The following is a 27,693-nucleotide window of genomic DNA, read 5'->3' on the forward strand; positions in this document are numbered from 1 at the left end:
ACCCATTCAAATTATGTATAGAGTGCAATTCACACAGTGTTATCAAGGAGTCCAACTTGAAATTAACACTTGCTGCACAGGTTTTCCAAGGTTTGGGAAACACATCAGTGAAATGGAGGCTAGAGATCAGGTCTGTCGAAACTTCAAGAAAGCCTTTGCACTGAGACACATGGGATGAGATGCTGGCCTCAGCAACATTCCAGCTACTGACAGAGATCAGTAGGGAGATTGTGGAACATGGCACTATTTTATTTTCTTCGACATCTTTTGTCTTGCTGGTTGGCTTCTTCTGGTCTGTAATGCCTAATACCAGATCATTCAGATATCGCTGAAACTAAATAGAGAAACTGAGTTAGGAGAGATTGAGAGATTCCATCCCTCTTCCATTTCATGCATCATCTGTTTTGGGTTCAACTCCAAGAATCTTACAGTAACATTCAAGATGGGAGACAAAATATTATTCAAAAGACAATAAGCAAGTAACTGTTAACTTAGACTCTAGCATTTTCCCAAAAGCAGATCCTGTTATAAAGGATCCACTTGATAGCATCCATTTGAAATATTCCAAAATAAGCTTTCCTTTGTAAAGGGGAAATCATACCTGAGAATTTTGTTAAAGTTCTTGAGGAAATAACAAGCAGAATAGATAAAGGGGATCTAGTAGATATAATGTATTTGGATTTCCAGAAGATGTTGATAAGGTACCATATGTTAAGCTGATAAATAAGATAAGAGCTAATGGTATTGGTGATCATATGATAGCATGCATAGAAGGTTTGCTAACTAACAGTGAACAAAGTTGTAGACAAAGTATGGGGGCATTTTGAAGAATAGCAAAATGTCACAGGGATCAGTGCTGAAGGCAGAATTTTTAAAATATGTGGATGAGGAAAGTGAATTTACAATAACCACATTTGTGGATGACACAAAAATAGGTGAGAAAGCTCATGGTGAGAATGACACAAAAAGCTTACAGAGGGATACATGCAGGTTAAGCAAATGGACAAAAATTTGACAGATAGAATATAATGTGGGAAAATGTGAGGTTATGCACTTTGGCAAGAAGAATACGGGAATTGACTATTATTTAAATGGAAAAAGATTGCAGAAACCTACAGAACAGTGGGATTTGAGGATCCTTGTGCTTAAATTTTGAAAAAATTTACACTGTTACACCTTTGACGTAATACTGTGAGCAGTTTTACTCTCCTTATCTAAGAAAAGATATACTGGCATTGGAAGCAATCCAGAGAAGGTTCGTTAAGCTGATACGAAGCACATGCAGACTATCTGTTTTATGTGGGGAGGTTGAATGGGTTGAGCCATAGAAGAATACTAGGCAGCCTTCTTGAAACATATGAGATCCTTAGGGGCCTTGACAGGGTAGATGTTGAGAGGATGTTTTTCTTTACAGGAGAGCCTAGGACCAGAGGGCATAATCTCAGAATAAGGGCACCAATTTAAGACAGAGATAGAGAGGAATTTCTTCCCTCAGGACATAGAGATTCTGTAGAATTCTTTACCACAGAGAGGTGTCAAGGTTGGGTCATTAGCTATGTTCAAAGCTGAGATTGAGAGATTGTAATCAATCTGTAGCATGTGCTGTGACAACAAACGTATAGACTGGACATGCAGCCTGATCCAGTCCACGACCTGGGCACATGACCCTAAATGCAGAGGATCCTTACTGCAACATTAGAATGACAGTTGCTCGTGCAACCTATAGGAGATGGCACAACAGATGCCAATGTCCAAGGCCATAGAATGCATGTGGCAAGTGTCACAGGAGCGTGCCTCATATCCAATATGTATGTCCTTTGGAGCAAATGACAAGCTAGAATCACCAGATAAAAACCAAAAGAGCTATAGATGCTGTAAATCAGAAAGGACAAAAAACATTACTGGAGCAGCTCAGCAGGTCTGGCAGCATCTGTGGAAAGAAATCATGTTGAGTGACCCTCTCTCAGTACTAAAGTCACCAGATATCCACTCTGACTTCCATGTTGAGAGTTGTCTACACTTAGCTTGCTCTGTATATTTGTTAAGATCCTTTACTCCTTAACAGGATGAGGGCATAACTGGCTAGGCAGCATTTAATGCCAGCCGTCATTCAGTTCAGAGTCAACCACATTGCTGAGGTCTGGAGTCACATGTAGGCCAGGCCAGGTAATGATGGCAGTTTCCTTCCCTGAAGGATATTAGTGAACCAGATGGGTTTTTCCAACAATCAACAATGGATTCATAGTCATCATTAGATTCTTAATTCCAGATATTTTATTGAATTTAAATTCCACCATCTGCCATGGTGGGATTCAAACCTATGTCCCCTTAATATTATCTGGATCTCTGTATTAACATTTCAGCGATTAATACCACTAGGCCATATCATCCCCTACATATAGTAAGGTGAATAATAATGAGATAAGTTGTGGCATTAATGAGGTGCTTACAAAGTTATAATCCCCCAATAATTGGCAGCTCACTGCTGCCCAGCAAGAAACTCATTATGCCACTCAGGAGCTGCATAAAAGGTTATGCAAGTTAGTCCCAATGAGACAACTTCTCATGAGGTTTTATCACAAATCATGCCACAGCTCATATTGCTTAGCTCCACTCTGATTTTTGCTTCAATTCACTTTTGGGACATGGACATCACTACAATCCAAGCACTGCAGGTAGACCCGCAAAACTATCGGAGAGTGAATTCCTCCGTGAGTGTCCATTACAGACCTCACTATATCTAAAAAAAGCTCTCAAACATAAAAAAATATTTACTATATTAACATTCCTTCAAGGGTATTAATGCATTTTATTCAACTACATAATCCCTTAGTGTAACAAACATTGGAATTCATAATGCCACTTCAAAGTGACTAAGATTTCTTGTCGTTGTTAATCAACCTGAAATGTTAGGTTGTAGTAATCTAGTAATTGTAACTCAGCCTGATGTCAGCAGACAGTGGGGTTAGAATTCACAATAGACTTTTTTTTCCCCTTTAAAAAGCGGAATTTTTAAATTCCTTGGCAGTCTGGCAGCTTTCTTTGACAGTTGTTTCTGTTAGACTCTCACTATACTTTAGACAGATCTTTGTGACAGTTACTTTTGATGGTTTTGATTATGGAATTTGGCAGATTTTGAGGGGAAAAGGCAGGAAAGTGGAATTGCAGCTAATCAGATCGGGTAAAATCTCATTTGAAAAGATGTAAAAACAGCAGAGTTGCTGTGGTGGGTGATTTTAACTTCTCCTGTACTGACTGGGACTTACTACATCCTTGGGATGTGAATGGGGCAGAATTTGCAAGGACCATTCAGAAGGGATTCTTGACACAGTATGTAAACAGTCCAGCCAGGGAAGGGGTTATACTGGACCTGGTTTTGGGAAATGAGCCTGGCCAGGTGATTGAAGTTTTAGTGGGGGACATTTGAGGAGTAGTGGCCATAATACGGTAAGTATTAAGATACTCATGGATAGCAATAACAGCAGTCCTCAGGTGAAGGTGTTAAATTGGGAAAAGGCAAACTAGAACAATATTACGCAGGAGCTGGACAATGTTGGTTGGAGGTGGCTGTTTGAGGATAAATCCATGTCAGATATGTGAGAGTAGGACGAAGGATAGGTATGGCAAGTTCTTGAGCCTTGGACGACCAGGGATGTTAGGGCCTTGGTTAAAAAAAAGAAAAGGGAAGCATATGTAAGTTCGAGGAGCTGACAAAGCCATTGAAGTGTATACGGAAAGTAGGAAAGAACTCAAACAAGGAATTAAAAGGGCTAAAAGGTGTCATGAAAAGTTATTAGCAAACAGGATTAAGCAGAATCCCAAGGCCTTTTATGCATAACTAAAAAGCAGGAGGGCTGATAGGAAAAGGGTTGTCCCATTCAAGGACAAAAGAGGGAATCTATGTATGGAGCCAGAAGAGGTAGGTGAGGTGCACTTTGTGTCAGTATTCACCAAAGAGACAGAATTTGTGGAGGATGATCTCAAGGAAGGGAATGTTGAATTTCTCAGCCAAGTTGTTATTAAAAAGGAAGAGGTGTTGTGCATCTTAACAAGTATTAAGGTAGATAAATCCTTGGGCCCTGATGGGATCTATCCCAGAACATTGAGGGAGGCAAGGGAACAAATTGCTGGAGCTTTAGCAGATATATTTGTATCCTGTTTGACCAGTGAGGTCCCAGAGGAATAGAAAGTAGCCAGTGTTGTCCCATTGTTTAAAAAGGATAACAGGGGTAATCCTGGAAATTATAGGCCTGTGAGCTTTACACCAGTGGTACGGAAACTATTGGAAAAGATTTTCAAGGGCAAAATTTATATGCATTTAGAAGTGAATGAATTAATTAGTGATAGACAGCATTGTTTTGTGTGGGGAAGGTCATGACTCAATAACTTGATTGAGTTTTTTGAGGAGGTGACAAAGATGTTTGAAGGCAAAGCGGATGACACTGTTGACATGGACTTCAATAAAGCCTTTGACAAGGTTCCTCAAGGCAGACTCGTTCAAGATGTGAGGTCACATGTTATCTGGGGTGAGCTGGCAAGATGGATATGGAACTGGCTTAGTCACAGAGGACAGACAGTAATGGTGGAAGGATGCTTTTTGGAATGAAGGATTATGACCAGTGGTGTTCCACAGGGACTTCTGCTGTTCCTGGTCTATATAAAGGATCTGGAGGAAAACATAGCTGGTCTAATTAGTAGGTTTGTGAATGATACAAAGATTGGAAATGTTGCAGAAAGTGAGGACAATTCTCAGAGGATACAGCAGGATATAGATTAGTTGGAGGCATGGGCAGACGGAGTTTAATCAGGACAAATGTGAGGTGATGCATTTTGGAAAGTCAAGTACAGGTGGAAATTATATAGTGTCTGGCAGAATCCTTGGAAGTTTTGAGGCATCTGGGTGTGCAGATCCACAGATCACTGATGTGGCAGTGCAGATAAAGTTGTGTAAAAGGCCTATGGTATGCTTGCATCATTGAAAGGGGCACTGAGTATAAGGATAGACAAGTTATGCTGCAGACTTATAGAACATTAGTTAGGCCACACTTGGAATATTGCGTACATTTCTGATCACCAACTACCAGAATGATGTGGATGCTTTGGAGAGGTTATGGAAGAAGTTTACTGGGATGTTGCCCAGTATAGGGGATTTTAGTTATGAGGAAATGTTGGATTGACCGGGATAATAGGAACTGCAGATGCTGGAGAACCTGAGATAACAAGGTGTAGAGCCGAATGAACACGGCAGGCCAAGCAGCATCAGAGGAGCAGGAAAGTTGACGTTTCAGGCCTCGACCCTTTTCCTTTTCTGAAGAAGAGTCGAGGCCCAAAACGTCAGCTTTCCTGCTCCTCTAATACTGCTTGGCCTGCTGTGTCCATCCTGCTCTACACCTGGTTATCCTGGATAGACAGGGTTTGTTTTCACTGGAACGCGGAAGGTTGAGGGGGCGACCTGATGTAAGTTTATAAGATTGTGAATAGCATGGATAGAGTGGAAAGTAAGACGATTTTTCCCTGGGTGGAGGGGTCAATGATTAAGCGACATAGGTTCAGGGTGCTCGGGTGTTGGGGGTGGGTGGAATGTTTCAAAGGGACGTGCGAGGCAAGTTTTTCACACATAGGGTGGTGAGTGCTCAGAATGCGTTGCCAGAGGACATGGTGGAAGCAGACACCATAGCAGCTTTCAAGAAACACCTGGATGAATAGGAAGGGAAAGGAGGGGTACGGATCCTGGGAGTGAAGACAGTTTTAATATGGAAGCACAAAATGTGTCGGCACAGGATTGGATGGCGAAGGGCCTGTTCCCATGCTGTATTGTTCTTTGTTCTATGAATGGTGGAAATCCCTTGATGGGCTGAATAATCTACTACTGCTTCTGTTTCTTATAGTGCTATGGTCTATTGACAGTGCCAATGTACTTGCCAAGTAATGTTTTTACAACAGATATTTCCTGTCTCTGGCAAAAAAAAATCCAGTCTAATCTTTTATGTTGTGCCATGGACAACTATGTGGGGTGAATAAAAATATATTCCAGGTACCATACAGCTTGGCCTCAGTTTTTGAACTCTAGCAGTGGCAACCCATTCAATTTCACTGGGGTTGCCATTAGCAATATAATTTAGGACTTTCAATCAGGTGTGTACCTAAGCCTGATGTTTTGCACTGAATTTCACACATCATTTGTAGCTGAAATAAATGGCTTGTGTCTTTGAAGATCAAAACCATATTAGGAAAGGATTTGTTTGAAGTCCTCATTAATACCAACTAATCCTCAATGCAGCTCCTTGGTGTTCGAATCACAGTGTTGCTTCCAGTTTGCTTGAGACTTTAGAGATTAGCTAATAGCTCCTCCCTCCAAGAGCTCATCAAAATCTTTGTACAGAAGCTGGCCAATGAACCAGATATTGCTGGACAATGTCCTGGGGTTTTCCCGAATTACTTAGGAAACAAATTTAGCATCTAAAATATGTAAGTGATTATATTGTTTTCTTTTCTAAAATCCAACAGAGAAGTATAATTTACTGCTTTGTAAAAGATTTTGCAAGTCTGAGTGTATTAAAGTTTACAGGTTTACATGGGTATTGAGGCAAATTGTTTTTGTGGACTGTATGAACCATAGGTTTATTATTGATGTCTTTTAAGAGAGTTCTTTCTTTTACTAATATTCGCCATAATATGTAAAATTCCAGTTGAAATTGAAATTACACACCCTTTTATATTTAGGATTGTATTTTAAATGTATTATTTAATGTTCATATTTTAGTAGCCACTTACTGTTGACTAGCTTTATATTGTGGCATTGTAATATGATGCCACTAAGGAATGTATTTGCAGAAAATTATATACGATTTACACCACCGAAACTGGCCATTTGACTCATTGGCTTATAATAACGTCGCTGGGGCCCTACATGGACCTTAGTGACATGGCCTATGTGAGAGTCGTGGCAGTATTTGGTGAGAAGTCCAGACAGATCTATGTCAATTATTGATAAGGCGTAGAGCTGGATGAACACAGCAGGCAAGCACCATCTAAGGAGCAGGAACGCTGATGTTTCGGGATTTCTGAAGAAGAGTCTAAGCCCAAAGCGTCAGCTTTTCTGCTCCTCTGATGCTGCTTGGCCTACTGTGTTCATCCAGCTCTACACCTTGTTATCTCAGATTTTCCAGCATCTGCAGTTCCTACTATCTCAGATCTACCTCAATGTCAGGAATAACATGAGCAATCTTTCATGAAAGTTGTGGACATCTTGACAAGAAACATACTAGACAGCACAGAGAAGCTTCTTAAGTTGTATTAGTGCTTGTTAATGTTATCTCTAAGCTGCACTGGTTTTCCATACACAGCAATTGGCATCAGCAAGCCAACTGGGGCATTAATGTCTGGTTCCAGAAGTCACTGGTGACCATAAGCCTCAGAGACCTAAGCAGCCGGTAAGGAAATTAGAGGGAACGCTGCTTGTTAACTACCTTAAATCTGCTTTGTAAGTATGCCGCTTTCCACCTCAACATTTACCATGATCAATCCCAGCATCAATATTTCTCAGCCTGCAGATCTGAGTGACTAACTGCTGGTTCCAGCTTGCCAATGGCTGCTAAGACCCTTCATGATGCTTCCTATGCAGAAGCAGCTCAGGGCATGTTTGATGGGCACTGGTCACATTGCACCAACATTCACCAAGGCTTCCAATCTCCACCTGGGAAACAGTGTACAACTTTTCCCTTACCTACCATGTCTGAGCATACTTTACTTCTTGTACCAAGGTCTTTCAGAATGGTGTTGCTGCAAGGAATTTTGGCATACTCCATTATATTGTGGTGTTGGCAACACATTCCGTAGTGTGTGTGGTATCAACCCAAGAGGGAAAAAGCAGTTTAAAAAGGGCATTAACACATGGAAATAAATGTACTGCTTATACTAGAGTACTGTTCTGAGACATACAAAACAAGTTGTGTCATATGTATATAACCAGTATGCATCATTCACAAGTTTTACTGCTTTCTCCTTTCTGGATTGGGTGGAAACAATACATGAGAGACACGATTGGGATTGGGCAGTTAGTTAATGAGGTGAGTCTTTGAGGAAGTTATGAGAAAACTCATTAGGTCTCACAGAGGGAATCCGTCCATGAAACTAGACAAAACTGACAAGATTGACAAGCCAAATTACAACAAGATTCGACTCTATATTTCTCACAATCCACCTCCTGTTCTGGTTGGATCTTCCAGTCCTGTCCAATATCCCACCCATCGCCTCACCTCCATGGATGCACCAACCCCAAAACCTCTAAAATGTATATGCTTCGTCAGTCTTCTCTTCCTTCTCTATTACGAACTTGCTCTTAAGTTCTTTGACTGTCAGTGGCAATTAGATTTGTGCTGCTTTGTTCAGTTTCATGTCCTTGTTATTTTTCTTTGCTGAAGGTCTTTCCTTTCCTCGTGAGTATCCCAGAAAAGTGAAATTTATTCAGTTTTAAGTTCACTCTAACCTGGATCTTTCATTTCTAACGCTGCTGTTATAGCATCACAGTATGAGAAACTATTGATGTTGTCATCTATGGGTAAGCAACAAACTAATGCTGCTAATATGGTTGGAGTGAATAATTACACTAATATAACAGGGTGTTACACTGATATGTTACCATTTTGAATTATTAATGTTTGTGGTCCCAAATTACATCGAGTGTGTACTGTATAACCATTGAATTACATTCCATGTACAATGTGTTGCCATGCATAAAAGTTGAAAGACATTCCCACTATTATATGTTGTGGTGTACACAACTAATGAAGCACTTTCTGAGGTATGTCACTGTGTAGGAGAGAGCAATGTTTTTCAAACTGGGGTCTGTGGAAGTTTGCAGAAGGTTACCACAGGGCTCATGAAATAATCTTTCAAGCAATTGAAGTAAGGAAAAACAATGGAGGAGGAAGAGAAGACAGGAATAAAAGACAAATTGCCAGCTTTGTCTAAAAGAACTTCAGTTAACAAATGTAAAAGGTTAAATCATGATAGTCCTACTGAACTAATCAGTTGGCTGGATGATTGGTTTTCAATGTAGACTGAGGCCAACAGTGTGGATTCAATTCCTATATGGGTGAGATGAACTGCAGTTAGTACAAATTTGAGAAGTCTTTAAAGAAGAGTCATATTGGACTTGATCAGTGAATATTTCTAGCATTTTCTAGTTGTGTTAATAAAGTTGGTTTGATTCTCGTAATTGTGAAAAAGCTGTCCTTTTGATATGCGGGTCTGTAGAATATTTCTGAGATGTCAATCCCAGTGAATATTCTATAACAGAATTAGAGAGAAGACTCATACTTTTGGAAGTGTTATTTAATTAGAATAATAAGCTTATTTGACCCTGTTAAGCATCTAAATATGGTGATAGCATTGTTAGGAATGACTTGACCAATTAGTTTTTTTTTATTTTGGGCGTTGCTGTGGCACAGTAGTGACCCTACTTTTGTGCCAGGAGGCCTAGGTTCAAGTCTCATTTGCTCTAGAAGTGCATTGTAACATGTCTGAGCTGATTGATTAGGAAATATATAAGCTTTTTGTATGGAATGTGATTTGGGATTTGATTGGATACCTATGCTATTAACAGACAATCTTTTAACACATTAGACTGTCGGGAGAGTTATGCATGTACATTATCTCTGCCTAGTCTTTTTCACCTCGAGGCCTACATCAATGTGAGTGGACCCCAATCTCAAATTGCCCCTCTAAGTAATTACATGTTTTCCTAAAAGCATTATTAAAGCACTCTGTACATGTAGTACTTGTGTATTATGAGCAATTTATAGTTGGTTGGTTTAGTTTGGGTGGGAGGTGTTTGTGAAAAGGGGTCTTCAACCAAGTAGATTGTAAATTACTGATAAAAGAAACACGGCAACCAGCTAACGTACTGTGGAATTTCACTAGCACAAATGCAGTGGCTGGGTTTTAGGCTTTGTTGATGGTTGCGGTTGGGGAGTGTTCATAAAATGCAGCCTGTAGACTGCCTACTGTTTTTCTGTCTGCTCCACCCTGTCTCCATGTTTACAAGGGAGTGGTGCTGTGGTACTACACACACTTTGCCATTAAAACAAAAGTAGACTCTTAGAGGCCTCATTCTGCCTCAACCACAATTTTACCCACAGCAGCTTATATCAAGTGGATTGTTTGGCAAGGAACCTAGTTAACATGCTTCAGCCTTTATTGCAATTGGTTTTGGAGTACAAGAATAAAGAAGTTTTGCTACAAATGTACAGAGTTTGTTAAGACCACACCTGAAATGTTGTGTAAAAGTTTGTGTCTCCATTTTAAAAAAGGATACACTTGCACTGGTGATCACTCACTAAATTGTTTCTGTGATGAGAGGAACAAAAATGCAAAGAACTGTGGATGCTGGAAATCAGAAACCATCAGCAATTGCTGGAAAACTCAGCAGGTCTGGCAGCATCTATGGAGAGAAAGCAGAATTAACATTTCAGGTCTGGTGAGCCTTCTTCAGAACTGTGTTCTGTTCTTCAGTTCTCCAGTCCTGAAGAAAAGCCCCTGGACCTGAAATGTTAACTCTGTTTTCGCTCCTGTGATAAGGGTGTTGCCCTAATTGAGCCTTTTTTTGGAATTAAGAGGAATGAGAGATGGTCTTCTTGAAACATTTAAGATTAAAAATTGAGTGTCTGGAGAATGCAAAAGTAGGCAGCAGTCTTTCAAAATAATGGACTTAATATTTAGGATTGAGATGAGGGGGAAGTTTCTTCACTTAGAAATTTGTGAACCTTCGAGATTCTTCTCCTCCTCAGAGCATTATGGATGTGTTTAAGATCCATGTGTTTAAGACTGGGATAGACAGACAGATTTTGGCTGTCTTGGAAAATCGAGGATTGGGCAGCAAAGTGGAGTTGAAGCTCAAATTCAGCTGTGATTATGCTGAACGCCAGAACAGGTTCACTGAGTGGTATAGCCTTCCGCTCCAATTTCTCATGATCATATTTTGGATGGGCATTTGAATGTGCAACCGTAAATGACTTAATGGGGATTGGAGTATGACGGGGTTAGTGAGTGGTGAGTTTTTCCAAAGGCTGATATGGAGTGATGTGGGTTGGAAGTGGGTAAGGGGGTATGTGTTTTGAGAGAGAAAAGGAAGTGATCAGATATTGAGACAAATGGGAGTGAAGAGGGTCATGAGATTAGTAAGGTGTTGGAGCTTACGTGATGATTACATTATGGATATGCAATACAAATTTATAAAAGACAACTTATGTCTGAGCAAATGGAATAGTTCTTCAAAGAAGTAATAAAATCTATTGATAAGGGAAATCTAATATAAGTGGATATGAAAATAGATTTTCAATGATATTTAATAGAATGCTAGTAGCAGGACTCTTGATAAATGTATTGGTCTTATGGGAAATATGACAGTATGGAAATGATGTTAGCTAAAGGGTAGGACACAGAATTTAGTGGCCAATAGATGTATTTCAGTCTGAATGGATACACACAATAGTATCTTCAGAGTTGGTGTTTAGACTATTTGTTTTATCTACAAGAGAGGCAACACTAAATTTTCTAGACAATGCAGAGATGAGAAGCTGAGATTTAATACTGATGAGGACAATACTGTATTTAATAAGAAAACACCCAGGTTAGCGGATTGGGTAGATGGGTTTTACATGAAGTTTGAGAATACTATGATGATGTGCTATTGGTGACAGATATTAGTTCTTAGGAAAGACCAGAGAACTAACTTAAGTCCATAGATTAGATTAATGTGAGCAAGCTATGGGATATGAATATAAGATCATGATCTGAAGAAGAAAATATGAAGGTAGGAGATTTTCCTCTTTGGAGAGGGCTACTATTATGTGGAACGCCTGATACAAAACTAGGTGGAAGTAGAATTTGCTGTGTTTTAATGACCAAGTGCCTAACAAGACCATTTTAGATTAGATTCCCTACAGTCTGGAAATAGGCTCTTCGGCCCAACAAGTCCACACTGCCCCTTGGAGCATCCCACCCAGACCCATCCCCCTATAACCCTCAAACCCCTGAACACTATGGGCAATTTAACATGGCCAATCCACCTAGCCTGCACATCTTTGGACTGTGGGAGGAAACCGGAGCACCTGGAGGAAGCCCATGCAGACACGGGGAGAACATGCAAACTCCACACAGACAGTTACTCGAGGCTGGAATTGAACCCAGGTCCCTGGTGCTGTGAGGCTGCAGTGCTAACCACTGAGCCACCGTGCCGCCCCACAAGATTCAACCACATTGTTGCGCGTCTGGATTTGCACATCAAACAGACCAGATAAAGAGAGGAGATTTCCTTCCCTAAACGGCATTATTGAATCTTTCATCAATAATGATTTTGGAGTCAGTAAAATTAAGACAGGGGTTTTTCTTTAATTTCCAAATTTATTGATTTCATTTAAATTCCACCAGCTGCAAGCCCATGTCCCCAGGTCTCTGGATTGTTAGACCAGTGACTTTACCATTACACTTCTGCATCCCCTCAGAGAACCCAGGGAACACAGTAAAGCCTATAATATCTTGCAAAAGAAAAGTGAATAAAATTTAAGGAAAACAAAATAAAGGAAATGGGACTCTCATTTTTTTGGTCAAATGAACAGCATCTGCTCTGTAAGAGAATACATGCAGCATTCCTTTTATTCCTTCATCTTGCATTTTGTATTCTTACAACTTTTCTCCTGAATTTAGCGAAAGGTAGAGACTTTTAAAGAAGTACTTGGGAAACTAAATGCTGTAATGACAGATTAAGAAAAGCTCTTACATATGTATTATTTATTTATATTAATAGTAAATGCTTGGATGTTTAGAAGGCAATGGAAAATAACTGCTGATGCTCAAATGTAACTGTTACAGAGGCCTCATCGAGCTGTGGTCCTTCCATCAATAACTCAGGTGCAATTTCATTTTTAATAATTAAGATGAACAGGTAAATTTCCATTTAGTGCAGTTTAAATTCTAATCCAAGCAGCAATTCCACATTTTTACTGCAAATCTGTACCTACTGCTTGGGATATATTTGGAAAACAGGAACAAGCTACACTTATTTCTTGACTAAATCAGATCTGACAGTTCAGCAGAGATTCTGGAGTGTGATTTCGAAGGGAAAGAACAGAAAGGCTAAAGAATTGCCAATGTTATAGTCGGTAAAGTGCTCAAATATATCAAAATGAGATAAATGACAATCTATACAGTGCAACATGAATAATTCACACAGGAACAGAACACATAGGCAGCTGAATGTTCCACTGTTAGAATACCTCAAGCAGATAGACTATTTATTTAAATGGTAATTGTAAGGGATATTCTTCCCACACAGTTTTCCATGAGGCTGTCTGCTAGAATGTCAGACTTAAGTCACAGCTGTATGAAATGATGTCAAAGGTTGCTAGGCAGCAGTAGGTTTACAGAGGCTCATGGAATGAAGAGAGATAACAAGGTGTAGAGCTGGATGAACACAGCAGGCCAAGCAGCATCAGAGGAGTAGGAAGGCTGACGTTTTGGGCCTAGACCCTTCTTCAGAAGTGGGGGAGGGAAAGGGGTATCTGAAATAAATAGGGAGGGGGAGGCGGATAGAATATGGATAGAGGAATAGATAGGTGTAGAGGAGACAGACAGGCCAAAGAGGTGGGGATGGAGCCAGTAAAGGTGAGTGCAGGTGGGGAGTTAAGGAGGAGATAAGTCAGTCCAGGAAGGACGGACATGTCAAGGGGATGGGATGGGGTTAGTAGGGAGGAGAAGGAGGTGGGGCTTGGGGTGGGAGGAGGGGATAGATGGGAGGAAGGATAGGTTAGGGAGGCGAGGACGAGCTGGGCTGGTTTTGGGATGCGATAGGGGGAGGGGAGATTTTGAAGCTTGTGAAGTCCGCATTGATACCATTGGGCTGCAGGGTTCCCAAGCAGAATGTGAGTTGCTGTTTCTGCAAACTTGGATAGCATCGTTGTGGCACTGCAGGAGGCCCAGGATGGACATGTCATCTGAGGAATGGTGGGGCGGGGGGGGGAGTTGAAATGGTTTGTGACTGGGAGGTGCAGTTGTTTAGTGCAAACCGAACGTAGGTGTTCTGCAAACATTCCCCAACCCTCCTCTTGGTTTTCCCATGTAGAGGACACCACAAAGGGAACAGCGGATGCAATTTACCATAGTAGCAGATGTGTGTGTGTAAAGTCTCCACACTCCCCTCCAGCCCCGCACACCCGGCACTTTTTCCCTGCAACCGCAGGAAGTGCTACACCTGCCCTTACACTTACCCCCTCACCCCCATCCCAGGCCCCAAGAAGACTTTCCACATCAAAGCAGATGTTCACCTGCACATCTGCCAATGTGGTATAATGTATCCACTGTACCCGTTGTGGCCTCCTCTACATTGGGGGAACCAGGCTGAGGCTTGGGAAACCACTTTGCAGAACACCTACGCTTGGTTCGCACTAAGCAACTGCACAAGAGACTGTTCAAATAAGAGTCCTGAAAACTAAAAACTTAAGGAAAATGTTCTAAGAAGGTTATTTTAATCTTCTTTGAACTGATGTTCCCTTTGTTCTTTTAGTTATTTACTGTTATTGGGTGAACTTTGAAACTCAGCTGCTCAGAGTGTGTAGCACAGCAACCGAGTAGATGACTATTCATCGCCTCAAATCTTTGATAGATCTTTTGAAGAGGCATCTCAACTCTTTCTCTATATCTCTGCAATTTATCTCCTTCAAGCATTTGTGGAAAATGTAGCACATGACTTGCTATCTTAAGTTGTTCGTTAAGATCTACAATGATGAATGATTACTGGTATCATTGACAGCTCATTATTGGATCCTTATAGCATCTTGCTTTGTTTTTCTTGTTTCAGTGCATTATTCGACAAATACATAAGTCTGATATATAGTTTGATTTCTTGTCTTTGAAAGTACTTCAAAAATATTTAAATAGTTATAAAATACTTTGAAATGTCTTGTAGTTATGAATAACACAAGTCTTTCTTTTAGATCGACCTGTTTAAGTAGGCAGAAGAATATGATGGGCATCCTTTGTCTACATACTACAACTATTGGCCATTAATAATGCCAATTCCTGCTATTCCATTTCTGACATTGATAAGGACACTGACTTGCTCAAAGTTTTTGCTGATTTAAGGAATCTTCCTTTTGCCAAGAGTACAAAATTGTTTGGGTGAAGGCTGGCTTGTGTAGATAATACACATGAGTGCCTGGAAGAGGATGGAATAAATCACACCATCTCTAGAAATTCTTTCCAACATTGCTGTAACAAAATAAGATGTGTTTGTTTATTTATTTATTTATTTATTGCTTCTTTTCCATTGTTTGCCAGGGGTTCATCGTTAGGAATGTTTCCGTTAACTGGGAAAACGATCGTCTTTGACAGCTTCCCTGATCCCTCAGATACATGGGAAATTATTGAAACTATTGGGAAAGGGACATATGGCAAAGTCTTCAAAGTATTGAACAAAAAAAATGACAGCAAGGCTGCAGTTAAGATTCTGGACCCAATCCATGTAAGTAAATATGCCGGTGTTTGCAATGTGCTTATTTTTAACACTTTAACCAAACCTTCCCAAATGTATGATAACGAAGTGTACAGCTGGATGAACACAGCAGGCCAAGCAGCATCTTAGGAGCATAAAAGCTGACGTTTCGGGCCGAGATCCTTCATCAGAAATGGGGGAGGGGGAGAGAGTTCTGAAATAAATAGGGAGAGAAGGGGAGGTGGATTGAAGATGGATAGAGGAGAAGATAGGTGGAGAGTAGACAGACAAGTTAAAGAGGTTGGGATGGAGCCAGTAAAGGTGAGTGTAGATGAGGAGGTAGGGAGGGGATAGGTCAGCCCAGGGAGGATGGACAGGTCAACGGGGCAGGATGAGGTTAGTAGGTAGGAAATAGGGGTGCGGCTAGAGGTGGGAGAAGGAGATAAGTGAGAGGAAGAACAGGTTAGGGAGGCGGGGACGAGCTGGGCTGGTTTTGGGATGCAATGGGGAAGGGGAGATTTTGAAGCTTGTGAAATCCACATTGATACCATTGGGCTGCAGGGTTCCCAAGCAGAATATGAATTGCTGTTCCTGCAACCTTCAGGTGACATCATTGTGGCACTGCAGGAGGCCCAGGATGGACATGTCGTCTAAAGAATGCAAGGGGGAGTTGAAGTGGTTTGCGACTGGGAGGTGCAGTTGTTTATTGTGAACCGAGCGTAGGTGTTCTGCAAAGCGGTCCCCAAGCCTCCCCTTGGTTTCCCCAATGCAGAGGAAGCCACAACAGGTACAGCGGATGCAGTATACCACATTGGTGGATGTGCAGGGGAGCATCTGCTTGATGTGGAAAGTCATCTTGGGGCCTGGAATTTGGGTGAGGGAGGAGGTGTCGGGGCAGGTGTAGCACTTCATGCGGTTGCAGGGGAAGGTGCCGGGTGTAGTGGGGTTTGGAGGGGAGTGTGGAGCGGACAAGGGAGTCACGGAGAGAGTCGTCCCTCCGGAGAGCAGTCAAGGGTTGGGAGGGAAAAAATGTCTTTGGTGGTGGGGACAGATTGCAGATGGCGAATGTGACGGAGATGATGCATTGGATCTGGAGGTTGGTGGGGTGTTACGTGAGGACGAGGGGGTATTCTCTTTTGATGGTTATCGTGGGGACGGGATTTGAGGGAAGAGTTGCAGGAAATGCCGGAGATACGGTCGAGGGCTTTCTCGATCATTGCGGGGGGGGGGTGAAGTTGTGGTTCTTGAAAAATGAGGACATCTGAGATGTATGGGAGTGGAATGCCTCATCCTGGGAGCAGATCCAACAGAGCCGTAGGAATTGGGAATAGGGAATGGGATTTTTGCGGGATGGTGGGTGGGAGGAGGTGTATTCTAGATAGTTGTGGGAGTCGGTGGGCTTGAAATAGAACATAGAACATAGAACAGTACAGCACAGAACAGGCCCTTCAGCCCACAATGTTGTGCCGACCATTGATCCTCATGTATGCACCCTCAAATTTCTGTGACCATATACATGTCCAGCAGTCTCTTAAATGACCCCAATGACCTTGCTTCCACAACTGCTGCTGGCAACGCATTCCATGCTCTCACAACTCTCTGCGTAAAGAACCTGCCTCTGACATCCCCTCTATACTTTCCACCAACCAGCTTAAAACTATGACCCCTCGTGCTAGCCATTTCTACCCTGGGAAATAATCTCTGGCTATCAACTCTATCTATGCCTCTCATTATCTTGTATACCTCAATTAGGTCCCCTCTCCTCCTCCTTTTCTCCAATGAAAAGAGACCGAGCTCAGTCAACCTCTCTTCATAAGATAAGCCCTCCAGTCCAGGCAGCATCCTGGTAAACCTCCTCTGAACCCTCTCCAAAGCATCCACATCTTTCCTATAATAGGGCGCCCAGAACTGGACGCAGTATTCCAAGTGTGGCCTAACCAAAGTTTTATAGAGCTGCAACAAGATCTCACGACTCTTAAACTCAATCCCCCTGTTAATGAAAGCCAAAACACCATATGCTTTCTTAACAACCCTGTCCACTTGGGTGGCCATTTTAAGGGATCTATGTATCTGCACACCAAGATCCCTCTGTTCCTCCACGCTGCCAAGAACCCTATCCTTAATCCTGTACTCAGCTTTCAAATTCGACCTTCCAAAATGCATCACCTCGCATTTATCCAGGTTGAACTCCATCTGCCACCTCTCAGCCCATCTCTGCATCCTGTCAATGTCCCGCTGCAGCCTACAACAGCCCTCTACACTGTCAACGACACCTCCGACCTTTGTGTCGTCTGCAAACTTGCTGACCCATCCTTCAATCCCCTCATCCAAGTTATTAATAAAAATTACAAACAGTAGAGGCCCAAGGACAGAGCCCTGTGGAACCCCACTCACCACTGACTTCCAGGCAGAATATTTTCCTTCTACTACCACTCGCTGTCTTCTGTTGGCCAGCCAAATCTGTATCCAGGCAGCTAAGTTCCCCTGTATCCCATTCCTCCTGACCTTCTGAATGAGCCTACCATGGGGAACCTTATCAAATACCTTACTGAAGTCCATATACACCACATCCACAGCTCGACCCTCATCAACTTTTCTAGTCGCATCCTTAAAAAACTCGATAAGGTTTGTAAGGCATGACCTACCCCTCACAAAGCCGTGTTGACTGTATTTGATCAAGCCATGCTCTTCCAGATGGTCATAAATCTTATCCCTCAGAATCCTTTCTAACACCTTGCAGACGACAGACGTGAGACTTACCGGTTTATAATTGCCGGGGCTTTCCCTATTTCCTTTCTTGAAGAGAGGAATTACATTTGCCTCTCTCCAGTCCTCAGGTACGACTCCAGTGGATGACTCCAATGGATATCAGTTTCTAGGTGGTTGCCTGAGATAGAGACAGAGATGTCCAGGAAAGGTGAGGGAGGTGTTAGAGATCTTCCAGGTGAACGTGAGGTTGGGGTGGAAGGTGTTGGTGAAATGCATGAACTGTTCAAGCTCCTCATGGGAGCACAAGGTGGTGCCGAAACAGTCATCAATGTAACAGAGGAAGAGTTGGGGTTTAGGGCCAGTGTAGGTGTGGAAGAGGAATTGTTCCACGTAACCTACTGCATCCCAAAACCAGCCCAACTTGTCCCTGCCTCCCTAACCTGTCCTTCCTCTCACCTATCCCCTCCTCCCACCTCAGGCCACTCACTCCTTTCCTACCTACTAACCGCATCCCACCCCCTTGACCTGTCCGTCCTCACTGGGCTGACCTATCCCCTTCCTACCTCCCAACCTACACTCACCTCTACTGGTTCCATCCCCGCCTCTTTAACTTGTCTGTCTCCTCTCCACCTATCTTCTCCTCTCTCCATCTTCGATCCACCTCCCCCTCTCTCCCAATTTATTTCAGAACCGTCTCCCCCTCCCCCATTTCTGATGAAGGGTCTAGGCCCGAAACATCAGCTTTTGTGCTCCTAAGATGCTGCTTGGCCTGCTGTGTTCATCCAGCCCCACACTTTGTTATCGCAGATTCTTCAGCATCTGCAGTTCCTATTACCCCTTCCCAAATGTAGTTGGACACAGCATTATCTATATGAATTTGAATTCATGTGTAATGACTGATTAAATACACATAAGTTAGCTACAGCATGAAGGGAAGAGCAGAATGCTGATGATAGCCAATTTGTGTTTTGGATTTACAGTCTGCACATTGTCAGATTCTTTATAAAACATTCTGATCAACCTGCCCACAGCTAGCTTTCATATTACACCCATTCATTCCACTTCTTTACAATCTCCAGTCATTGAAGCTATATCAGTGTTGATTTTTATTATTTCAGTTATTGTCCAACAGAACGGTTTGGCATTGATTTATAGACAATACTGTCTAAACTGAGGAAGTAAAAGAAGGACAAAGATGGTTCATTTTAGATTGAAGTGAGCATTTTTATTATCTTGAGAAACCAATGTGAAGGATCAATACAGAGCACCATCAGTGATTAAAGACCAGGAGATGAATCTGGAATCCTGTGTAAACAGGTGTGTTTAAAAACACCTAGTTTGTGAGAAGATAGAAATTCTGAGAGAGGTAGATGAAAACAGTGCTGGGAAAAAGTGAGTTTCACAAGGCATGATGCAATGTGTATTGACTTGAGCTGATGGAGTATGGAGGGAAGGGAGAAGTACACATGTACAATTAAAACTGTGAACATTGGAGTAGATATAAAATTAGGAACATCAATATTATTCTGCAACATCCCAGTAGGAGCTTTGAAATAAACAGGACTAGTGGTTTCACCTGTCAGGGTTAGTTACAACACTGGCATCAACATGACAAAATGGAAAATGGTTCAAACAAGGACGAGAGAGCAGAAACCCAGAGGTGAGGTGATAGTGGCAGCCCATGACATGAATGCTGCATTTGACTGAATGTGGCATCAAGGACTCCTACCAAAACTGGAATCAGTGGGAATCAGGGTGAGGTGGAGCAGTGGGGTGGGGTGGGGTGTGGTGCAAACTCTCACTTGATCAGAATCACGCCAGCCACATAGGAAGATGGTTGCGGTAGTTGGAGATCAGACATCTCAGCTCCAGAGCATATCTTCAGAGTTTCCTCAGGGTAGTGTCCTAGGCCCAACCATCTTCAGCTGCTTCATTAATGACAAGATCTAGACAATATCCAGGCTTGTGTTGCAGGTGACAAGTAACACTCAGGCCAGGCAATGACCATCACCAACAAGAGACAATCTAATCAACACCACTTGACATTCAATAGCGTTACGATTGCTGAATCCCCCCAACTATCAACAACCTGGGTGTTACTGTTGACTGGATGCTCAACTGGACAAGCAGGCCTGAGGTGAGTAACTCACCTCCTGACTCCCCACAGCCTGTCCATTATCTACAAGGCACAAACCAGGGGTGTGATGGAATACACCCACTTGCCTGAATGGGTGCAGCTCCAACAACACTCAAGAAGCTTGACATCATCCCAGGACAATGCAGCCCGCTTCATTGGCCCAACATCCACACGCATCCACTCCAAAGATTCTTAGACAGTAGCTTCCAAACTCATGACCCTTTCCATCTAGAAGGACAAGTGCTGCTGATATATGAGAATACCGCTACCTGCAAGTTCCCCTCCAAGTTACTCACCATCCTGACTTGGAAATATAGTACTGTTCCTTCACTGTCACAGGCTCAAAGTCCCTAAGGGCATTGTAGGCCAACCCACAGCATGTGGCCTGCAGTGTTCAAGATAGCAGCTTCTCAAGGGCAATTAGGGACAGGCAATAAAATGCTGGCCAGCCAGCACTGTCTATGTCCGATGAATGGATTTTCAAAATTCATAATTTCCTCAACAAACTCCAATGGATTTGAGCTGATGGAGCATGTGAACCAAGGTAACTAAGAGGATGGATGAGGATAGGGAAATGGATGTTGTGTATTTGGACTTTAATAAGGCCTTTGACAAGGTCCCTCATCACAGGTTACACATGAAAGTTAGGTCACATGGGATCCAGGGAGAGCTAGCTAATTGGATTCAAAATTGGCTCAATGGTAGGAAGCAGAGGGTGATAGTTGAAGATTGTTTCTCAGACTGGACGTTTGTGACTATTGGTGTGCCGCAGGGGTCTGTGCTGGGACCTTTGTTAGTTGCTATTTGCATAAATGATTTGGATGTGAAGGTACAAGGCATGATAATTAAGGTTGCAAATGATACAAAATTAGGAAGTATCATTGGTAATGAGAAAGGTTATCAAAAATTACAGAGGGACCTTGATCAGATGGGGACGTGAGCTGAGGATTGGGAGGTGCAATTCAATGCAGATAAGTGTGAGTGTTGCTCTTTGCAAAGTCAAACCAAGGTGGGACTTATACAGCAAATGGTAAGGTCCTGAGATGCATTTTGGAGCAGAAGGACCTAGGAGCACAAATACATAGTTCATTGAAAGCGGCGTCACAGGTGGTCAGGTTGGTGAAGAAGGCATTGAGCATACTGGCCTTCATTGTTCGAAGCATTGAGTATAAGAGTTGGGACATTATGTTACAGTTGTCTCAGTCATTGGTGAGGTTGCACTTGGAGTATTGTGTACAGTTCTCGTCACCCTGTTGTAGGAAAGGCATAGTTAAACCGGAAAGCGTGCAAAGAAGATTTACAAGGATGTTGCCAGGACTGGTAGGCCTGAGTTATAGGGAGATGTTGGCCAGGATATGACTTTATTCCTTGAAAAGTAGGAGAATGATGAGTGACCTTAGTGAGGTATATAAAATCATGAAGGACATAGACAGGTTGAGTTTATTCAGTCTTTTCCCCAGGGCTTGGGATTTGAAAAGTAAAGAGCAGAGGTTTAAAGTGACAGGGGAAATATTTAAGAGGGACCGGAGCGATAACTTCTTCACACAGAGAGTGGTGTGCGTATGGAATGGACTGCCTGAGAAAGTGGTTGAGGCAGGTACAATAGCAACATTTAGAAAACATTTGGGTAGGTACATGGTTGGGAAGGGTTTAGAGGGATACGGACCAAACGCAGGCAATTGGAACTAGCTGAGTGGGCACCACGTTCAGCATGGACCAGCTAGGGCCAAAGGACCTGTTTCCATGTTATATTACTCTATGACACATGTCTCTAAAGAATTGTAAATGATTTCCCTTTCTTTAAGCCTTATTGACTCTGCCTGATGTCATTTGGACTTTTCTAAGTGTCAGAGAATAATGTCTTTAATCGTAGCTTTCGATACCTTCTGATAAGATACAGAAATCTCAGTGTCTGTGAGGGACTCGTTCTGGGGACCAGCCATCCCAAGGACCACTGGATCGTATCAAACAGCACCTCCTTTTTATGATTTGTAATAAGCAAGTTATCAATAGTATCCAACCAATCCGTGTTTGCAAAACGCATAACATGTTGCAACATTGGATTTGATTTTACAACAAATGTTGGCCCATCCATTAAAACCCATGCCCCATAACTGAATTTTAAAAAATTGATATTTTCTACATTGTCATAAGTGTGCATAGAATTATGTTGACAACCAATTTAGAATTGTCATTAAGCTCACAGCTTAGTACATTTGCATGTACTGAAAGATAATTATATTAAAAAGTACACCTTGTCTTTAGATTAGATTCCCTACAGCGTGGAAACAGGCCCTTTGGCCCAACAAGTCCACACTGCCCCTTGAAGCATCCCACCCAGACCCATCCCCCCCCCCCTATAACCCACACACCCCTGAACACTACGGGCAATTTAGCATGGCCGATCCACCTAGCCTGCATATCTTTGGACTGTGGGAGGAAACCAGACCAAACCCGCACAGACACACGGAGAATGTGCAAACTCCGCACAGACAGTCGCCCGAGGCTGGAATTGAACCCAGGTCCCTGGCACGGTGAGGCTGCAGTGCTAACCACTGAGCCACCGTGCCACCCTTTGCAAACAGAAAGAACACATACATACACTGCACCCATTTCAGCACAACATACTAATTGACAGTGATTCTTTTATTAATTCATCATGCAAAACCTCAACCATCAAAGTCAATCTGCCACCTTAGAATTTAAATTAGCCTTAACAATTAACTATCAGTCATCATTAGCTGACGCTTTCTACCTGGGGCACTTCTATTGATTAGATTCAACTTGCCAATCAATAATCATATTTCTCTGACAAATGTTATTTTCCCCCACTTTGAGATTACTTGCAAATTGTCCTGACGAGGACTGGTTGAAAACTTTAACAAGTGTGTTGTATTTTAGTACTTCTCAAGTTTGTCAGTTTCCTGGGTTCCTTCCTCTCTTTCACCTCTTTATTCAGAACTTTTCTTTCTGGGCTGTCACTTATGTCCTCTATAGTGAACCTAATACAAAATACCCACATAATTCATTTGCCATCTCCTTAATTTTCCAATATTATTTCTCAATACTCAGTGTCTGCCGTATCAATAGTCCCTTTTTATAAATTACCAATAAAAACTTCTCCTGTCTCTTTATTTCCAGCTAGCTTTCTTTCATACCCTCAATTTTTCTTTTCTCATTAAGCTTTAGTTCAATCTGTCTTTTATGTTCTGTTATATTTTCTGACCTGAAATCTATCATTGTGCAATTGTATACTTTTCTGAAGTTTGATGCTATCTTTAACATTTTTAGTTAATGACAGATAGTCGATCACCTCCATGGATTGGTTCCCACTCATTTGAATGTTTTTGTTCTGTATTTTCTGAAATATTTCCTTAAAGGTCCACCACTGCATCCAAACTACCTATCACTTGACCTATTGGCCAGTTCACTTTAGCTAATTTCGTTTCACATCCTTATAATCGTCTTCATTAAGGTTTAAAATACTAACCTTGGGCCCACTCTTCTCTCCCTTAATATGAATTCAAGTTCTTTGAAACCTTCATCAAATGTCAAGGGGTGGTGGTTAGGTTCTCTGTCGCGGGAGATGGTAATTGCCTGGCTGTTGTGCGGCATGAACATCATAGAGGCGTAGAACTGTACAGCATGGAAACAGACTCTTTGGTGCAACTCATCTACACTGACCAGATATTTGAAATAAATTTAGTCTTATTTGCCAGCATTTGGCCAATACCCATCCAACTCCTTCCTATTCATTCGCCCATCGAGATGCCTTTTTAAATGTTGTAATTGTACTAGCATATACCACTTCCTCTGGCAGCTCATTCCATACATGCACCACCCTCTGCCTGAAAAAGTTGCCTCTTAGGTCCCTTTTAAATCTTTTCCTCTCACTTTAAGCCAATGCCCTCTAGTTTAGGACACCTCCACATTGGGGAAAAGACCTTATCTATTTACCCTAGCCATGCTCCTCATGATATTATAAACCTCTATTAGGTCACCCCTCAGCCCCAGATTATTAAATGTCTCCCTATAGTGTAAACCTTCCAGCCCTGGCAACATCCTTGTCAGTCTTTTCTGAAATCTATCAAGTTTCACAACATCCTTTGTACCACTTTCAGCGCAAACCTGGACATTTTCAAGGTGTTGATGTCGAGAGTAGCCATTACTGAGACATAGTTACAGGCTGCATAGGACTAGGTCTGAATTATATCGGGTTGGACAGTTTATAGGATGGATGTGAAAATGGCAGGAGGGACAGAGTAGCCTTACTGATTAGAAACAGAATCAATTCAATGGTAAGGAAGTATAAAGTGAGGGGAAAGCATCCAGTGGAGACTTTATGGGTGGAACTGAGGAACAGTCAAAGATCTAAAAATGCAATAGGTCTTGTGTGGAGACCCCCTGTTAGCAGCTTTGAAGTGCGAGATTTTATAAATGCAGAAATTAGGTAAAAGTTGTGTAGTGAAAATAGAGTAATATTAATGGCAGTATTAGTAGAAGAATTAATAACTTTAATATAGTTTAGGACAGGCAGACAAACACCTGTCAGAAAGATAGTGAATTTGTGAAGTGTATCTAAGATAGTTTCCTAAAGCAACATGCCCTGGGAGCAACAGAGGAAAAGGCAATATTGGATTTAATAGTGAGCTGGATTTAATCAGTAATTTAATTGTGTGAGACTATTTATCAGATAGTGATCATAATATGATGGAGTGCAATTCGGTGTTTGAAAATGAAAGGTATGAACCAGCTGCTAGAATTTTAGAAACAAACACAGAAGTTGCTGGAAAAGCTCAGCAGGTCTGGCAGCATCTGTGAAAAGGAATCAGAGTTAATGTTTCAGGTCTAGTGACCTTCCTCAGAACCAATAGTAGCGAGGAAAATGTTGGCTTATATGCAGACATTAGGGTGTGGGGGAGGGTTAAGGAGCGAGTGTTAGTTGGGGATAGAGCCCAAAGGGAGAGAAGAACAATTGGATAGACAAAGGAATGGATAACAATCAGGCTGGGAGAGTAAATAGCAGTTATTGGGGACTGTAGGTGACTAACAATAGGTCATGTGGTGTGGCAGGCTACATGATAACAAGGCCTGCTGTGTGGGGTAGGGGGCAATGGCATGGGAGAGTTCAGGCCCTCAAATAATTGAACACAATATTGAGTCAGGAGGGCTGTTGGTTCACCAAGCAAAAAAGGAGGTGTTGGTATGCTACCTTGCACTGACATTTGCTAGAACACAGCAGCAAGCCTGAGACGGAACTGTCAGCCAGAGAACAGGGTAGTGTGTTAAAGTGGCAGGCAACTGTAAGCTCAGGGTCTTTGCTGTGGACAGTAAGTGTTCTGTGAAGCAGTCTCCCACTCTACACTTCATCTCCCCAATGTAGAGGAGACCACATTATAAGCAGTGAATGCAGTAGACAAGATTTTGTAAAGTGCACATAAAGTGCTGCTTCACCTGGAAGGTATGTTTTGGCCCTTGGATATTGGGGAGGAGGGAGGTAAATGAGCAGCTGTTACACCTTTGGCAGTTGCAGGGGAGTGTGCTGTGAGGATGTGAGGATTGTTGGGAGTGAAGGAAGTGTGGACCAGGGTGTCTTGAAGGGAACAGTCCTGCGGAGGGCAGACAAGGAACAGGAAGGGAATGCATGTCTGGTAGCGGCATCTCTCTGGAGGTGGTGTAAGTGGTGTCTGATGATCTTCTGGATGTGGATGCCGGTGGGATGGTAGGTAAGTACAAGGGGAACGCTATCGCTGTTGTAGGAGGGAAGATGAGGGGTAGAAGTGCAGGAGATGAGCCAGGCACGGTTGAAAGCCCATAAGGTTTTGGAGTAGAATTGAAAACCCAGTTGACAATGGTGCTTTGGAATCCTCGGTTGAGGAGGAAGCTGCATTGGAACAGCTTGTGCTTGGCCATAGCTAGTTCTGGAGCATAAATCTTGAATACTATTGCCTAAATGACCAATTATAGCTCCTAATTTCTACTTGAATAGCATATTACCTATTCTGTTGTTTACATGGAAGACAATTGATCGTTTTTCATCCTGGAAATGTTCAGTGCTGCAATTTCTTTAACTCATTAAGGTTCCATATCCGCTTGCCACTATTTTGCCAATATGTATAAATCATTAAAAATGCTTGACTCAATTCTCCCTGACACTGAAATTGTTGATGGAACTTTACCCTTTCTATGGGCAAGATTTCACTTTGGGACTAAGGTATGCTTTTAATATCTTGGTTAACACTTCAGAGCCAATGACACTTAGCCTTACAAGAATGCCATCTGCTGTAGGCCTTACAATGTTCAAAAATGTACTGATCTGATAGCTCTGCTCCTTTGCTTGCAGGTTCTGTAGCACTGGAACTGTCACTTGTACAGCTCACATTTTTGGCACCATTGTGGGCCCTATCCAATTTCAAATTGCTGTGGAATGGCAATATGTCAACTGAGCCTGCCATCCTAATGGATTACTACACTGCAGTAGTATATGTTGATCAAATGATCTCTTTTTGCACTATGTCATTCTATGGTTTATAACCTGCTTCTTCTCCATCATGTTGTTTGAAAAAAGAGAAGATAGATTCTTACACTTCCTAAAAAAATACAACAATATTAAAGTACCCTTGAGAACATTCAATATAAATTATAGTGTCTAAGATTCCTCCAAACTCAACAGTTTTCAGCAATGGTCTCAGGTATGCTGTCATACCTGTTAGACGTGAAGACAACCCTTACAATGGCACCTTTGTAACAGTGTTGGGGAAAATAACCTGCCCAGCTACAGGTAGCTTCAGCTGAAGGGTGTATAGAGAGTCTCAGAGTGGACAGAGGAATGGATAGAAGGCAATGTTAAGAGCTATTTTATTAGAGAAATGGGGTTTTGTAAGCAGCCTCACATTCCATTTCATCCCATATTTCTTCTTGGTACTCTCTACACTATTTGATGATCATGAGGAAAGCCCAGGTGTGCATGTACCTCCCAGAGTCATGCAAGTGTTGTCAGGTTTCGAACATATTCAAGAAGAAAAAAGCTTCTTCTCCGGCTGTCAATATTTGAAAGAACTGTTTAGACAGGGGTTTATTATCAGCAAATATGATACAGATGGTAAATCTAGTTAATGATACATGGCACCATAGTTCTTTTTCAGAATGACAGAGACCCAACAGATCACAATTCCAGACCAAAAATGAATGATTGCTACCCGTCATGTGTAGCCCTTGACATGTTTGCTGCTGAAGGTTAGAAAGTCAGATTAAGGGCCTGAGGTCAATTTGGAAAGAAGAATCCCAGGTTACACTAGAGCTTCATATTGTCCTATACCAAGATAAGGAGGAACTTTTGATATTCCTTCATTCACCA

At 42.1% G+C, this 27,693-nt stretch overlaps 1 protein-coding gene across 1 annotated transcript in view; it reads left to right on the forward strand.

The window, feature by feature from the left end:
- Window positions 1-6,368: 6,368 nt before the first annotated feature.
- The window catches only part of LOC132206156 (myosin-IIIa-like), a 156,660-nt gene continuing 135,335 nt past the window's right edge, over window positions 6,369-27,693 (forward strand). Inside the window, exons 1-2 of the mRNA XM_059638947.1 lie at window positions 6,369-6,468; window positions 15,337-15,520. Of these exons, the coding sequence (XP_059494930.1) occupies window positions 6,467-6,468; window positions 15,337-15,520 (186 nt within the window). The 5' untranslated portion in view covers window positions 6,369-6,466. The remainder of the gene's footprint in view (window positions 6,469-15,336; window positions 15,521-27,693) is intronic.

This window comes from Stegostoma tigrinum, chromosome 2 (genome assembly GCF_030684315.1).
Source record: "Stegostoma tigrinum isolate sSteTig4 chromosome 2, sSteTig4.hap1, whole genome shotgun sequence".
Lineage (NCBI taxonomy): Eukaryota > Metazoa > Chordata > Chondrichthyes > Orectolobiformes > Stegostomatidae > Stegostoma > Stegostoma tigrinum.